The 17,511-nt window shown below is 39.6% G+C and overlaps 1 protein-coding gene across 1 annotated transcript; it reads right to left on the bottom strand.

The window, feature by feature from the left end:
- Positions 1-12,307: 12,307 nt before the first annotated feature.
- On the bottom strand, positions 12,308-17,090 carry LOC308696424 (SLIT and NTRK-like protein 3). The gene is made up of 2 exons (XM_081375159.1): positions 16,739-17,090; positions 12,308-15,639 (listed from the first exon to the last, which is right to left on the bottom strand). Exon 2 carries the CDS (start codon positions 15,613-15,615, stop codon positions 12,973-12,975), a length of 2,643 nt encoding a protein of 880 aa, XP_081231285.1. The 5' UTR covers positions 15,616-15,639; positions 16,739-17,090; the 3' UTR covers positions 12,308-12,972.
- Positions 17,091-17,511: the final 421 nt, after the last annotated feature.

Below are 17,511 nucleotides of genomic sequence, written 5' to 3'. Positions count from 1 at the left end.
GAGTTTTTGATTAAACTAAACGTTTATATTTATCTGCCTTCGTCTTCCTTGAGCCAGTGCGTTACAGCGCCTTTATCCAAAGCAACTTACAAATTAGGACTAAATTAAACGAGTCATCGTGAAGAGGCAAAACCAAGGAACAGGAATGTTTTTTTGTTTTTTTTATGAGGTTAAGTGCTCACAGAAGAGATATCAGCCATAATATGAAAAAAAAATTGGCTTATCAGAATTTTGCGAATACAACGCAACCAAATACAGAAACGCTCTGCAAATACTCACAACACACATACGATCAAGACGTTAAAATAAACAAAAAATTCACCTTTTAGGTCATCGACAACACCACTGATGAGTAGACATTGAACAATATGCGGTCCCAGCCAGGTTCGTCACTTGTTGGGTTCCCCTTGCAACATTTCTGTGCTATTTATAGCCTGTTTCTGTATTGGTTGCATTGTGAGCATTTGCAGCACATGTGTTGTCAAACTGGTGAAGATGTTTTCTTAATTTGCATGCCTGTTTTTTTCCTATTTGCATATGTTTTCTTTGCAGCAGTTGAGCTTTGTGCCATTTTGCAGCGAGTTTCTGTATTTGGTTGCGTTTAAGTATTTGCAGCATATGTGTCAAACTGATCAAGATGTTTCCTTAATTTGCTTTATTTGCATGTGTTTTCTTCAGCTGCAGCAAGATGAGTGAGTAAATGATGACAGAATTTTCGTTTTTGGGTGAACTATCCCTTTAACTGGAACCTCAGTGTGTTGAGAGAGGAAGAGGGATGCAGAGGAGTAACCCAGAGAGCTCAGACCAAACCCAATAAGAAGAATAAAAACTGGCCTTTGGCAGGAACAGATTGCAGCTGTCTGTCTAACAATGGGCCACAGAGGTATGTAGGGACAGCACATCTAAGCTCAGGTTGAGGTATAGCTGTTGGGTTAGCTCCCCTTAGCAAACAACCACAGCTGTTACTCTAGTGATTTGAGGCAAGCTTAGAGTTTGAATACAGGGAGCTCAAAATGACACTGTGTGCTAAAGGTCCAACCAAACCTCATTTACTTTTCCCTCTCTTCTTTTGTGATCAATAAATCCTAATAATGGTTTATTTGGTGCAAACTAAGGAGGTCTTTAATACCTAAAGAGCTGTACGTTAGCATTTCCATTCATCTTACAAGCAGTTAGGCCTACTTGGCTGGTGATATAATATGTAATAGTGTATAAAATAGTATAAATATTTCACATCCAATTACAAACGTCTAAAAATTAATTGGGCACTGCTAAAATATCTATTAGAATAAATTGTATGTTTATATTTGGCCTAAAACATAAATGGCCATTAATGGAGATGAAGTTATGACATCTACCAGCAAGGGTCAACAGAGCCATGCTAACCAGCCACAAATCAACAGTGATTCACAGAGACAAAGCAAACATACATCATCTATTCTCATGAGCTCCACTTTATGCAAACGAGCAGCGACAGGACAGGGCAACGACCAATGGGAACGCAGACGGTACCGCGGCAATAGGAACGCCCAGTCAAAACCAACAGCTCAGCGACCTCCAACATTTTAATCACTGTCAGTGTGAACGCCCCCTTAAGTTCCTTGAAAAACAAAAACAAATTAGTATTAGCATAATATAAAGACACATCTGAACATGCTATTTTCCTTTCTGCCTCCGTTGCTGCATTGTCTGCCCTGTTGTACTTGTTGGGTTTGTTGAGATGTTGGCTGCATTTTAAGCATTTCAGTGGTTTCGAGGTAATCTGCGTTGACACTGCAGTGATTTAAAGCTTATTTGCAGAAGATTTCAACAGAATTCCTGGCACTGTAAAACATCCATAATTCAGTGAACTCTTCCCTCTTGGTCTCATGGGATACAAAACCTGGCTAGTGGCCTTGTGGAGAGAGAGGGAGATTGAGAGAACAGTTTGCTTTGCAGCAACTGATGCTAGCTGATAGCGTGCAGTGGAGAGTTCAGATATGGCTGCTGAAATGTGCTTTGGAAATGTGCCTCATTAACATCAAAGGTTAATTCCCTTAAAACAACACGCTCTCCCTGTGTTGTTTTCAGGGAAATGCAAATTCGCACTCTCTATCTCTGCGAAGCCATGAAATCCGTTAACCAGGTACGTACGGCGCTTTGAAACACGACCGATCTACAACTATAATCTCTTTTAATCTGTACGGAACAGATTATGTATCCAGCACATGAACAAATACCACTGAATGATTGATCTCATCGGTTTCATCTACGATGTGCTTGTGCACGGGACTCCCTTTCATGTTTGCTCATCCTCTTCATTTCCTTAGGGCTGTCCCATTCCGAATCAGAACCCGCAATCGATGACTACCGTGAAACCTTCAAAATTCCGTCCCTCAAATTTATTGAAGTTCCGATTAATTTAGGACTTACATAAAGGTTACGTAAAGTGATGAATAATGAATGGTGCATAACACCACACTGTCATTAAAAACTTCATATTTTATTAAGGACGGGGAGAGAAGCTCTGCAGATACAATTCATGTACCTCTCTAATTATCCTTGCAAATGACTTCGGGGACTGGGCCTAAATAAGAGACTGCAGAAGACAGCACCACTGCCTATCATACAGCCGCCACTGTCATTTTCTCTTTCATGTGCGCTAGCCAAGGTCAGACCCACGTTTGATGGCGTGTACGTTTAACCGGGGCAAACTTAACAGTAAAAAAAGTGCTTATCACTTCAAGGCCTCTCTTTGTAATTGATCTGAACGCAATTTCGATCATTCAAGAAAAAAAAAAAAAACGTTGCATATCATTCATCTGGTCTAAGTGAATTCCCAGAATCCTCCACTCTGAAATCAAAGAGATTGTGCTTAGTCACGGACCATTTTTTCCTCCACGTTCACGGATGAATGCGGCGTTGGCTACAGAGCTTCCTCTGCGAGCGAAGCACTTCAAAAAGGATTTGAATATCACTGTTGTGACATGCGTGTGAGCACCTTATTGAAGCGAAATCGATTTGGCCATCTGAGCCCTCCTCCTCCTCCTCCTCCGTCTTCAAGAGTCTACTCTAGACAAAGTAGAAGCCCTTCGTATTACGACGGGGGCCCGTGTTGCAGAAGATGGGCTATAGAACACGTGGGTCGCAAAAGATGAGCCATCATTTTAATGTGACATCTGTGCATCCATTCCATGTCAGGGATGAGCAGGCGCAAATTCCCAGGTAGACAAACGCTTCCGCCGTGGCTCCATTTCAATGACAGCGATGATATCTGAGAGGATAATGGCGAGTGTCAGACTGGGAAATAGACTGGAATAATTGATACTGTGAGGGTGTTATTCCAGCAGTCAGAGTTAAGAGACGATTGGCAGCGAGCCTAAGAGCGGAGAAGACTCCCTGAAGCCGCTGGGCTCTCTGAAACTAACCGTTCTGGAATTGAGACTAGTGATGTGAACAATAACCTGCCCTCCTCTGAGGAAATGAAAAAGCCTCATAATGGAGACCGCTAAACTCTGCCTGCGTTACAACTGAGGAAATCATTAGGCTTTTATTAGAGCATTAGGGGACAAGCTTGTGCACTTTTTTTTTTCTTTTTTGCCACTGTACAAAATTTCCTTTCACAACGGTACTAATGAGTGTATGGTGAATCTTCTCACTCTCATTATGAAGTCTGCAAACTCATCCCTTGACACCAACAAACCGTCATCAACATTCTGAAGGCATCGAGCGAACTACTTTACGGTGTCACTCCTGCTCACTCCACTGAATTTAACCTAGACTTGCAAAAATAAATTACATGAGCAGATTTACTGGCATTAAACTGGATATTTAGAGAATTGGTGTTTTAATCCATAATTCCACTATAGTATGTAATGTAATATAGTACTATAATTCACTTAAAAAAAAGACTGTAATCCATGGGATTTCAAGGTTTGATTTTTTTTTATGAATTACAAAAGGAAGATCATAGTTATTATCATTAAACGGAAGCAGCAATCGTCTTATATTGTATTGTATAAGTTGCAATTCTTCTCTATTGTTGTGTATATCCAACTGAAACGCAAATGAGAAAAAAATCTAGGCCTGGATTTTATCCATTGGGAATTGATTAGATCGTTGTATTGTTGTCATTTGCTAATTGCTAACTGAGTGACAGATTGATGGAGGGGGACCAGAGATTATTTTCCTGCCCTGTCCCGCCTATTGTCCCGTCATTGCACACGTCATGGGAGAAGAGATGTGGTTGTAAAGTGTTAAATGGGTTAAAAGTTAATGTTTTTGATTAAATATTAATGTGTAAAAAATTCTGTGTGCAAGGAAAAAATATTTAAAAAGAATAAACATTAAAAAAAAGAATTATCAAGTTTGAATTCTTGGTGACTTTACGCTTCCCAAACTACTGTTAACCCACTTAACTGTTAACCCACTTATAGCTTTTTATTTTTAAACTGGTCAGATATTAGTCAGACAGCAGTTCATACAGCAAAAGCTTTCTAGTTTCCTTGAAAGGATAGATCACCCAAAAATTACATTTCTGTCATGATTTACTCACCTTCATGCTGTACCAAACCTGTATGACTTTATTTCTTCAAGAAAAGAAAAAAAAATCTAATATTAATATAAAATAAATCTAAAATGCTGATTTGGAGCATAAGAAACATTTATTATTATTATTATCAATGTTAAAACAGTTGTGCTGCTTAATCTTTTGGTGAAAACTTTTATACATTTCTATCTATCTATCTATCTATCTATCTATCTATCTATCTATCTATCTATCTATCTATCTATCTATCTATCTGTCTGTCTGTCTGTCTGTCTGTCTGTCTGTCTGTCTGTCTGTCTGTCTGTCTGTCTGTCTGTCTGTCTGTCTGTCTGTCTGTCTGTCTGTCTGTCTATCTATCGAAAAAGGCGAACCCTGCATGAAGCTCATTTTAAAGTGTCCACTTATGTATATGCTATTTATAATAATAACTTATTCCATTTACATCTGATTAATAGCTAGAGTTGTGTCTATCACAATTTGCATTTTTGTCATAATAATAAATGGCTTTTTTGGCATAATGTTTTCTCTGGAAATGTTCCAAAATGCAGGTGGACTATAGTCATTGTTTTTCCAGGAGAAATTAAAAATGTTTAATTTAGCTTAACCCAAGTCATGTTATCAGTGTGAAAGTAAATTACACATTTCATTAACATAATGTTTAACATCTGCAGATAGTTATGAAATAAGTACACATAAAATGGAAATAGATCCCAAATGTCTAAAAACTGGCAGTGCCATGCTCTCCTATTCCTGCAGTTATATTAAGAGCCCTGACTAATGATCTGTCCTTTATCTCAGCCATGCAAAGTATATCTTCTCTCGCCTTTTCCTTCGCACATCCATTTCGTTCTCTCGTGCATCTGTCGACCAAAGGATTTGGTTTAGAGATTCCATTTCAGAACGGCATTTACAGAAGCCACACAAGCTCCAAATGAGTTGCAACACTCTGCAAAAAAAATTAAATAAAATAAAATATCTAGATAAATCTACCACAACACATCACACTAAGGCACAGCTTTCCTTCTCTCCCTTTTTGGGTGGATTATTTTTTTTTTTGTGGTTAGTATGCTTTTTTGCAAGCCTTTGAAGAGAATGTTAATGATCACAAAAACCTGTGCCAAAGCGCTCGGCAATAAATTCCTTTCCTTCTGATCAAAATTGGAAGAGCCTGACACTGAGTAAACCCGGCTGGAGTCCCAGTCGGTATGATCTATATTTCATTGTCTCAGAAACATCTGTAATTAATCACTCTTCTCAAAATGAACGCAGTCTGTCTTCTCTTCTTTTTTTTATCTAATGGGGTCAGCACTCTCATTTAAACGAAGGAAAATGGAGGGGGAAGAAAAAACAGAGAGTGGATATGCCTCTCCGCAGATATTTTGATTGGTTTGAGATTGACTGAAAAAGAAATTGAAGCGGCATATTCTTGAGGTGGTAGGGCACAAGACTCTAATTATGCTCTCGTTGTAATTATATTGTTGCATCCAATATAAAACATAAAAAAATGCTCTTTATTATTGTTATGTCTTATCATACAGAAACACTACATAGCTTCAGGTTGCTTATACAAACATTAAGATAGCGAAACTGTTTCTGTCAATCTGACATGAGATTTAATAATTAAAATGTTGCACTTTAGGCTACATTTTGCTAGTTATGGTCTTATCTAGCTCAGTGGAATCTTTTGTAATTAGCTCATTATGGAAACTAGTGTTATATTGTGAATTGAATTCCATCATTACTGCAGTATATTATTTTATCCAACAGCTTTCTGGAATACTTAATTCTGATTGGTCAATCACGCTGTTTAGATATTTCCTAAAAGAGTGCAACAGTGCCCTTCCACTTTTTCAGTGGCCTTGGTTCTGGAAGTATTTTTCCTATTCATAAAAATACCCATAGGGATTTAAAAATAATCCCTCTCTTAATGCTCTCTGAGGCCCACTTATAATGTTATTTTTACATCAAAAAATATCCTAGAAGTAATAAGCTATTTTCTCTCCTGGTTTTGACTCTCTCTTTCAAACACTCCGTTTTGATGGGCGTCACATTCAAGAAATGGAAGTAAACGCCCACTGCTATGATTGGGTAACCAAGACGAGCATAACCAATGTCCCTCGCATATGCAGATTGAGATCTAAAGTTTTGTAATTTTTCTTCTTCACACTAATGTTTAGATATTTAAATAGAATAAAACGCCAGTAACAAAGCTGATTACCTTAAAAGTCCATAGATATCGGCGTCAGTTGATACTGCTGTTAACACTGGGTTCCGGTTTGGTCATGTGATGCTCTACATAGGCCTAGCCTATTCAAAACTATTCACTGTTTGACTTCAGCATACAGTTTATATAGTAAATAGTACATATCAAATCTGTTTCAGACAAAGCAATAGTGACACATGATAAAAACATAGTTACTCACACTTGTGTGTTGTGAAAATTGCTGTCGGATCCAATATAATCGGAACTGCGTCATCTTTTATTTTCATGCTGAAAAAGCCTGCGTTGAACTGAGTCTTGTTAAAACCGAATCCACAGTAAAATTAAGCAAATGAACAGTGTCTTACTGACGCGATCTGGAATCTTCGTTAAAATAAAGTTTTCACTTTCTTAATATGATCACAATGAAGGCAATGCAAAGACAGCTTGGCACTGCAAAAGGTCTTGTAATCTTCAAAGGCATCTCTTTCATTTTGTAATCCTGTGTTTGCATCTCAGATTTATATATATACATATAACATAAGATTTATATATGAATATAAATCTAATATAAATTATTTCGATTTATATATAAATAAAATATATGTAAGAAGTATTTATTCCTACATGACATGGGTGAATCAGTGGGCGGGGCTAAAGAGGCGATGATGTAGAAGTAGGCATTGATTTTTTTTGCCACACTATTACATCATAATGTGACAAAATCCAAAACTAGTCATTTGGGCAGTTTCAATAAAATAAAAATAAAATGTAATAAATCCTGTTTTTGGACTAACTAGGAAGTTTTGAGCTCTGAAAATTACAGGATATTTTTTTATAGTACAATGACCTCTTATATATGAAAAGATCAAGGAAAATTAGATTTCTCAATTCATGACTCCTTTAATGAGGGAAAGAACCACAGTCCCCATGAATGCATGTGGGAAGGTGCTAAAGGTTCTTTTGGAGAGATTTGCTTATCTTGATTCTCTGATTGGTGGAGATTTCTCTGCAGAATCATGGGTAATGTAGTTTTTCACCAGGAATTCCACTGAACACAAAACTATTGCTGAACACAATTTAAAAACAAAAGCATATACCATCAATTGACAACCTTGAATCTCACAGTGGGTCTGTCTTTAAAGGTTTGTAAGTTCTAGTTCGAAATAAATTCCCCTACGGAGAAAATGAATGGGATTTTTACTTCCGGAATCCGACTGTTGCGCACTATATTTGCCGTCATCCATGTCAACACTATCACATCAAGGACTCACTCTCTCGTTTCATGTACATGATCTCTGACATAATTGTATATCATAACTGATTGAGCAGGACATGAAACGTGGATAGAAGATTAATAAACAAAGAGCTTCCTTTGTTAATTTTTTCACCTGCTTCTATGTTTGCTTTCCACATTTAGTTCCCTCCTGCCCAAAGCAGCTCACTCTGACACAAGCGTAAACATCTCTGGAGACTTCAGCATTTTAATATTAGCATAATAAAAATCATCACTCAATCACACAATCACTTTGTGCTTGCATGTCTCTCTCTTTCTCCCTTTATATAAGATTAAGGAAGATGTTAGGAATTTGCTAGGTGAGAGATATTTCCAGGAAACATGCTGCTGGGAAAAAAAAAAAAAAACTTGATCAGCAAAATTCTCCATTGAGAATAATAGATAGGCCTAATTAAAAATAAAGTGCCGTTTAAAAGCATTCCATGCTGTCTAAAGTTCCAAGAAGCCTCTTTTGTAATATAGTGATTTCCCATAAACCCTTTGGCAGATATCAGAGATAAAAAGCATTACTTTCAAACGTTTAAATATAGAAATTCACATCAATTCAATTCAAATAAACAAATACCACATATAATTTGCTTTGTTTTCATTTCGTCTCCCCTTTGCATGCTGATCAAGTTTTCTTAATGAAAACCTGCAATTACTGAGACAGTGACTGGTGTTCCGTTAGATGCCGTAGGTCAGATCAATGCCCTCCCAGCCAAGACAAACACACAATTACACTGACAGATCTCCCATAAATGTCCAAGAACTACAACAGATGGTGGACTTAAGAAACGGTGCAGATTGCTGCATCACAGTGTACTAGATTCTAGATTCATCCTCAAATGCATAAAAACAGCTCCCACTGCAGGAAATAGCACACCGCAAAAGCTGCACAGCACAGCACAGCACAGAGCCTTGCAGAACGCCTTGCTGATACCTTCTCTAGCCTTCGCACAAAAGAAATTCAGCACCATGGACAGGGAACAACCAGATCGCACTAACTGTATCAGCACCGCTGTGCTGTATGAAGAAACTGGGCATAAAAAGTCACCCGTCAGACACTAAAATACAACTTTTCTCCTTGCTGGCAGAGTTTAATTCCAGATGAAAAAAGAAAGGTAAAAGAGGAGAAACAAAAAAAATCTGGTTTGACAGCATCCTACTCTCTTTTCCCAAGACAAAGCTCTCAGTATGGTGTCAAAGCTGCTTCAAACAGAGATTGATCCATCCTGTACAGCATACAAAACACGAGCCTGGTCTTGCACCGGCTGTACATTTAGAGAAGTGTGCGGTGAGGTAATATTTTCTTATCATTTCCTATACCAGCAACCACAATCTATTATTCAGTCAGGGTTTCTGAGCTGATCTGACAATCTGGTAGATGTGAGCCACAGAGTGACATGCGAATGCGGGAAAAAAATTATACTGTAGTGTTGTAAAGTATAAGAAAAGTACACTGAAAACATATAGGGACACCTCAAAATTCTGACAATTCTGACTGATAATAAGTTAAAAAAAATGTAATATTAACTGATAAATGGCAATATTAATATTAAAAATTACATACACTATTGTGTCTTAATAAATAAATAAAAAATAATTTCCAATTCTACAAGTGAATTTAGGCATCACATTATAATGTACAGTATGAAAAATTAATATTCATTCATTCATTCACAAATAAAAATCAATTTAAGAGTGTTATTAAATTTGTGTTTTTAAAGATTAACCATTCCCATCATCTGACACTCACTTAGAGCCTAATATAATATAAAAAATATTCATTCAATATCCAATATTCATTGATTCTTGAAAATGACTATAATGGCCGCACATAATGGCTGCAGATCCATTTTGCATCCCTACTAGAAAAATGTGCTTCGTGTGGTAACATCTAAACAATTTAATTAGATTCAAATCAAAAATGTTCACTAAATGTTCACAGTATAGTGATTAAATTGGTTTGGGATTAAATTGGTTCAATAAATAGTGACCTGCGTAAAATCTTATATCTTACGACTTAAGCTACGTGAGTGGTTTCTAAAGAACTTTTCCATTTTCTCTCTCTGTCTCTGCCTGTTCCTTTCAAGCACATTCTTATTATTCCTCTTTTCTTAAAAAAAAAAGCAACTTCAATATATTGAAAGGTTAAAGCACAAACCACATGCAGCAAATATCACCCAACACAATACCGCAGAAATATTGGTCAGTATAGAAAGGTATCATCAGTATTAGAAAGGCGTTCGCTGAGGTTTTTCAGAACAATAACATGCCTAGTTCTTAAAGAGAAGCGCATCTAAATGCAAGTCAGTGCAAATTTTTTCATATTTTTCTGCTCTGTGATAAATTTTGGAAAAAGAACAGCATTGACGACAGTGGAACACTTGAACCATGTCCAAGCTGTCCAGCTTTTCAACTAAGTAAAATGACAACTGCCTGCACTATGGTGTCCCTGAATTTCCCAAGGGGCAAGGGTTTTGACGGCATGTCTGAGCAACACATTACAGGCGTGACAGCCAGAGGAAAAGGCCACAGTCTCTGGTAAAAATGCAAATGTCAGAGAGCAACGGCACACACCGTTTGCTGACTAATTGCATCCCATTGAAAATTCTGCAGGTACTTTGTGGCTCATTTACGTGTTGGGAACACATTATCCGTGGTGCGGCGCATTACATTTTCGCATTCGTCGCCATATGTCGTGTTCAGAATTCATAATAACAGTATTTTGTTAAATGGCTGTACTGAGAGCATTTTCCAGAAGTAATTATTAACCTCATAACGATGCCACTTTATGTTAGGAGCATTCCCATAAAAATAGTCACATAATACTCTCAAAGAAAGTAACTGCTGGTTAGATTGCATCAACCATTAAACATAAGCTGTCATTTCACATTTGCCCGTTTCTCTCTGTTCATGGTCTCTTGGTTAAATGCCACTTTGTCTTGGCGAGGCACATGAGCACTATGTAGCCGAGCAGCTGACTGCCCCTGCGATCGCATTCTCTGCATACAGGATCAGTTGGCCAGGCCGTCTGTGGGATTGGGTGGCAGAGGCGTATAATGAGGGTTACTGGAGTGGCATTGAGAGGATTATCTCTCCTCATACTTTGGACAAAAGCTTTGTGAATTATCACTGAGGAAAGGTGGTTAGGAAGCTCGCTCTCTTTGACAAGCAGGTCTGTATGCTAGAAGCAGAAATGCCGTTATAAACGTCCAACTGTGTAAATGATGGATGGCCTGTGAGGGATGGAATCTGCCAAGTACAACATTAGCAAAAATAAACAGGGGCAGTGTGATAAGAGCAGATCCGGGGCTCTGACGTTACCCTCCTTTCACACGCGTGTCCTTGGACTTTCAGCTTGTCGACTGGCCAATTTCAAGAGAAGCTGGACCAATAGCAAAACCCTTTTGAGAGCAACTAAAACAATCAGGCACACACTTTCATACTTTAGACACTCCATTACTTTAATGTTTACTGTAGCTCTTTGTGACTAAAATGGGAATATGTGTTTAGCTGGCTCTAAGTGGAGGTTTGTAATTGCATTTCATACAATGAGACGAGAAATTATAAAAGCGAAAAAAGATCATGCGAATGAGGAATAAAAAATGAAAAAAAAAGTCAATTTGCGGGATGATGGAACTTCCGATATTGATAAATATTCAGCTTCATCTCTTTCCACGTTTGGCTTTATTCAAGGTTTTTACAGTATGACGCCAAAAAAAGGTATTTTTCATCCTTACGCAATGCTGCGTAACTAGGTTAAGCCAGCTTATGCATGGTGAATAGGTGTATCTAACTGATGCCCTCCCATGGACACTCAGGGGACTGGAGACTGCAGAGGATGCTATAAGAATGCTGCACATATTCTCTGCTTCCTCTCCTCCAGGTATGTGGGTGACCTGACAGTGTCTTTCGCAAATTGACTGTGCCAATATCATGCAATCTCTGACAAATTTCACGCTGTTATTTTCTAGTTTCCAGCATATAAGGTCTCGTTTGAAACACTTTGTTCTATTGAATCTATTTTGAAGCATATTATAAGCATGTGGCAAAAGTGCTGTGTGTGTGTGTGTGTGTGTGTGTGTGTGTGTGTGTGTGTGTGTGTGTGTGTGTGTGTGTGTGTGTGTGTGTGTGTGTGTGTGTGTGTGTGTGTGTGTGTGTGTGTGTGTGTGTGTGTGTGTGTGCATGCTGCAGAGGCCAAAATCTGCATGTCTGCAACTCAAAATGGTACAGTTTGCAGAACTTGGCTTAGTTTAGCACCCTTTATTGAATTCATGGGTTATTTTTTCAAGGAAGGCTAAACCAGAGGCATAATCATTATACACTGATTTAACATGATGTCTTACAATAATAATTGCAACACTGAAATCTAAGAATAAATATATGCACATATCTGTCTTTGCCTATGTGAGATATGGAAATTACGTCCCTAGACATGATCAATAGTTCCCAATCTTTTACATGTTTTGACCTTAGCTTGGTCCATAAAACCATTCAATAAGTCCAGATAAAGACAATCTACTCAATTTGAAAATACAGAATCAACAAAGCACTTGACAGTTATACAATAACTGCAGTATCTCTATTGCTGATAGACAATTTTTAGTTAAATAAAAAATATCTCAGAAGTTTTTGATGCAAACGAGTTAAAAGCCAAGACCGCACGCCCTGCATTCATACGAATAATTTGCTTCACGTTTACCAACATTGCAAAGTCTGGAAACAGCAGTTGATCCTTTTCCTTCTAATGTAAATCTATGTATTTTAGATAAATAAAACTGTGATACAAAAATACTCATTTACAACATTGCTGGCTGCTCTTATGAAGGCACTTTAAAAAATCTGAACAAGGGATTTCCTCCAGAGCAACTTGAGGGAAAACCGTACCATCTTACATCGCATGAATTCTTTTTCCATCTTACCATTTTCATTTTGGATGTGCAGTCTTATATCTGACATGTCTTAGAATTGATATGACCTCTCCAGCATATCAATGTAATCCATCTTTGTTTTGAGTCTAGCCCTCAGCTCAGGGTAATCACTTTGGGTTTGATTAGGACATCCTGTCCTTGTCCCTGTGGTTGTGATCGTTTGCTTTTGTCTGGCATCCTGTTTGGCATGTGGATACTCTGAGGGAGGATGTGTGTGTCTGTCAGGCAGGTTGCTAAACTGGGGAGTTGTGCCAAAAAGACTGTCCACTAATCCCACCTTGGGTGTGGGACCTTGGCTATCAATGACAGTCGGACAGAGTATTCCATTTTCATGAAAGCCGGCAATGTCACCACACGGCGGGCCGACGCTGACAATAGTGTTAATAGGGGAGCTGGAGATGGCCATGGTCCACTCCTTTTCCTTCTCCACCAGCGTTCTGTAGTGCGAACCACTCTCTTTTGTCTCGGAGAATGGATGCTTCTGCCCCGACTCCTCCTGTCCGCTTTTGTAAACGGGGTTGCTGCACATGTGCGAAGAGGGAGCACCGATGCTATCGTACACGTGATTGGAAGGAGGAGTTTCTGGTAAGGTTGGTGTCTGTTCTGTGAATATTCCACATTCCATCTGAATGCCTGCCAGGCCCACTTCCCCTTGCTTCCTAAAGGGAAGCTTTTCACGCTTTTTAAGAGCATATGCGCAGAGAGCTGCAGCAGCAAAGAAGGCAGACACGAACAGAACCAGCAGGCTGAGAATGAGAACAGAGAGGGGTATGGCACCTTTCGGCGGGTGCGGCCCCACCTCGGGATATGTAGTGATAAGCCCGTCTGATTCGGCAGGAGACAGTGAGGACTGTCGGAGCTCAGGGCAAATCACTTCAGAATTCAGAGAGCGTAAATCTTTTCCTGAGACCAGCTCGGGGGTCTTACACACCACTTCTCCGACTATGACCACTAAGCTCAGCGTGTCCAGCCACTCTTTGAGAGGGATGATGTCACAGGAGCAGTCCCAGGGGTTCTGATTTAGGTCGATCTGGACTACAGCATGCAGGTGTTCCAGAACGCCACTGACTGGGAGGCAATGAAAGTAGTTGTTCCGCAGGTTCAGGCGTGTCAGCGAGGTACCTGCAAACGTTCCCACGGGCAATGTGCGCAAGAGGTTGTTGTTGAGAAAGACAAGCTGCAGGGAGGGCATTAAACTGAAGGCAGCCGGCTGGATTTCTCGGATCTCATTGTACTCAAAATACAAATACTCAAGGCTGTGCAAACCATGGAACATATCAAGAGTTAACTTCACAATACTATTACCGTTCAGGTAAAGGCTTCTCAAATTAGGGAGATTAACAAAAGCCCCCTCTTGAACGTAAAATATCTGATTGTTTCCCAAGTGCAATAAATCGAGACTGGAGAAATTCCAAAAATCGGACTTGTATATTCTCTGAATGAGATTTCCACTCAAGTAAAGCTTCTTGGCGTTCAAGGGTCGAGGCATCAACTCAGAAATGTTCCGAAACCCATTCTCCTTACAGTTGACTGTCAAACCAAGGTCATTAATATGCAAGTTACAGGTACATCCAATGGGGCAAATGATAGGTATAGGCGGCCGTGTTTGGTATCCGGCTACAGGCGGCTGATTAGGGAACACACTGCGTGGTGTTGGTGGTGTCTTTGAGGGCCTGGGTCTTTTTGTTGGCTTTGGAGGTCTTTCTCTTTGTTCCACAGAGGAGACAGTGTTTTGATTAGGGGAGACTATAGATGACGGCTTTGTAGGCCTCGCCCTCCCTGTGTAGAATGGTAAGTGTAGGACGGCTAGAATTGACTCAATTTCCCCTTCATTTAATAAGGGACAAAGCTCACCGCGTTTGATCTCTCTGAGGTCCTTTCCGTGGAGGTGGAAAGGGTACTCGCACGTGATCTCGCCAACAACTGCAGTGTACGGAATCCGCTCCAACCAGGCCTTGAGCTGGATGATATCGCAGACACAGTTCCAAGGGTTCTCCTCCAACTGGATCTCCATAAGACTGCGACCGATATATTCCAAAATCCCTTTATAAGCCAACGTCTTTAGTCGGTTGCCTCTCAAGTCAAGGTGCGTCAGAGAGACAGATCTGAAAAGAAACGCCGGCAGCATGGGTATTAAATTGTCATTAAGGATGAGCACTCTGAGTTTGTGGAGATTTCGGAACGCCCCACTGTCTATTCTCTTGATAACATTATAGTCTGCCTGAAGGTATTCTAAACTCTCCAGTCCGAGAAATGTGTCATTCCGGAACACTTCCAGCTTGTTTTCGTGAAGGTACAACCTCTTCAGGGAGCTCAAACCATTGAAAGCCCCAACATGGATGTCCTGCAGGGCATTATTGCCCAGATTAATGGCCACTGCATTGTTCAAGTGCAAAAAACTGTTGAAGTAGAGCTTCCGTAACGAGTTTTTCTGCAGGTAGAGCTTGAATGGTCTAAGCCATGACTGTGAGACTTGGCTAATATTTGTAAATCCTTTGCTGTCACAATGAACGTGAAACAGGCCTTCCTTCACTTCGCAGTAGCAGGGCTCAAAGCAAGGTTCGTCTATTTCTTCTGAATCATCAAGTAGAGGGATAGGTGTTGTCCATCCAAGTGCAATTGTGCTTAGCAGTGTAACCCACAACATGCTTTCACCAAATGCAGGCAAGTGCATAGCCTCAAGAGTTCCTTCACTGCACTGAAAAAAATACAACAGTTTTAGTGGCGTGAATACAGAGAGGATGATAAACAACTGCTCAATTCAAAAGAATGTTGACTTTTGACAAGTTAGTTGTGATAATACTGAAGAATAGGGGAGGCTATCATCTGTATGACGGAGCATAATGCAGCTTAGCAGCTTTGACTGCAGCTTTTTACTGCAAACAATATAGTCCAAATAAAAAATAAAGGCTTCAATTACCAATGTCAGCAAATGCACCAGAGCTTAACATTGACTTAAAAGTATGCCTGCTGCATTTACTAAAGTGATATTGAGAAGATGCAAAATGTGACATAATCCATTTAAAGGCATAATACTTCTCTAGAGGTTTCGATTTAGTTTCTAAATCAGCTAATGACTCTGGAATATCAATTTGACCTCCATGGAAAATATTTCTTTCTCCCCTCCTCCATGAGCACCTATTAGCTAATGTGCACAGCAGGGCACTTAGGAATGTGATGTTAATAAGACCTAGGTTCTATTGATTGCTGAAGGGGTATGTGCATACAGGTCATTGAAATAATGTAGCTCCCTCAGGCCGCCACTAATGCATGCAAAGCATATTATTGCAAGCAAAATTTTTAGGGTAACAGAAAAAAAAATTCTTGCAGTTACAGTACTTTGAGGTAAAGTATGATAAGAAAAATAATATTCTTATTTGGCAAATCCATGTAAACCCAACACGATAAATTAAAAAACAAAAAAAGAGAGACCAAGTTAAAACTGAAATCCAGTCCATATAATCACATTGCTCTCTCGACAGAACAGACCCAGCTGAGACCCAGATCAGATCCAGCTTTGAACTGAGTATGCAATACAGACATAAGGAAACCATTCAAGCACTGCATGAAAAAAGCTGAACTTATGGAAGCTAAAAACCATGTATTGTCCTTTAGCTTACCATACCAAGAGCGATTCATGCCATGATATTAGGCTGTCAGATATTTAATTAACACATAATGATAATCCAGTGCGCTAAAATGCAATCTATTAACATTCCCCTTTGTCTGGCTTTACCACCGCCCGCGTCCGGATCCATATCAGAGGCATTGACTGAGCAGAAATGTGCGCTACTCACTCAGGTTGCTGCAGTGGAATTAAAAGAGCAGAAGATTGAGCACTTTAAATAATGCTGCTTCTTGCCATGTCACCAACGTTGAGCCGCTTCTTCTTCTTCTCTCCGCTCTCGTGATGGAAGCAAATAGGAGAGCCGAAGACGTGACAGGACTGCAATGTCTCAGAAAGGTTTGCTTTAGGATGCAGGTCCGCTCCCCTGACGAGCGCTCAACAGTGAAGACAGCGAAGGCTGCAGTTCAGCACCACTGTGAGGACTGATGATGTGCGAGATCTTAGTACATTTCGGTTGGAAACAGTTACAAAAACTAACCCGGTTCAAGTTGGCATGGAAATAAAATCACAGGATGGCGCTGCCTCGGACTTCTGTTTCCAAGTAAAATATATTGCACCGAGCGCGCGCGCCCGCCCGCCTGCAGCCCTGCTATGAAACGCTTCAAAATATGCGCGAGATGATGAGAATAATATGAACGCGGCAGCAGTCGGCGCGCGACACACCGTTTCAGATTTGACTTGGCTTTTTAACGCGATTTAATGTGTTACGCTCGCTCTCATGAGACATATTTGTGAGATTTGCATTGATTTACGAGAGAAAGTAGTTGAGTTTGTTTGTACCCAGAATACGTAACGTTGACGACGGTATTTAGGCCACTTTACTCGTATTATTAAATAATACTGTAACTATTCCCATAGCGACATGGCTTCTTGGGTTACTTATTCATCATCCTTCATGATATAGGCCCCTAACAATTTAATGAAACCTTAATTTGGTTACCA

This window comes from Scardinius erythrophthalmus (genome assembly GCF_964197995.2).
Source record: "Scardinius erythrophthalmus genome assembly, chromosome: 9".
Lineage (NCBI taxonomy): Eukaryota > Metazoa > Chordata > Actinopteri > Cypriniformes > Leuciscidae > Scardinius > Scardinius erythrophthalmus.
The sequence above is the reverse complement of the archived record's forward strand: the minus strand, read 5'-3'. Positions and strand labels throughout refer to the sequence as shown.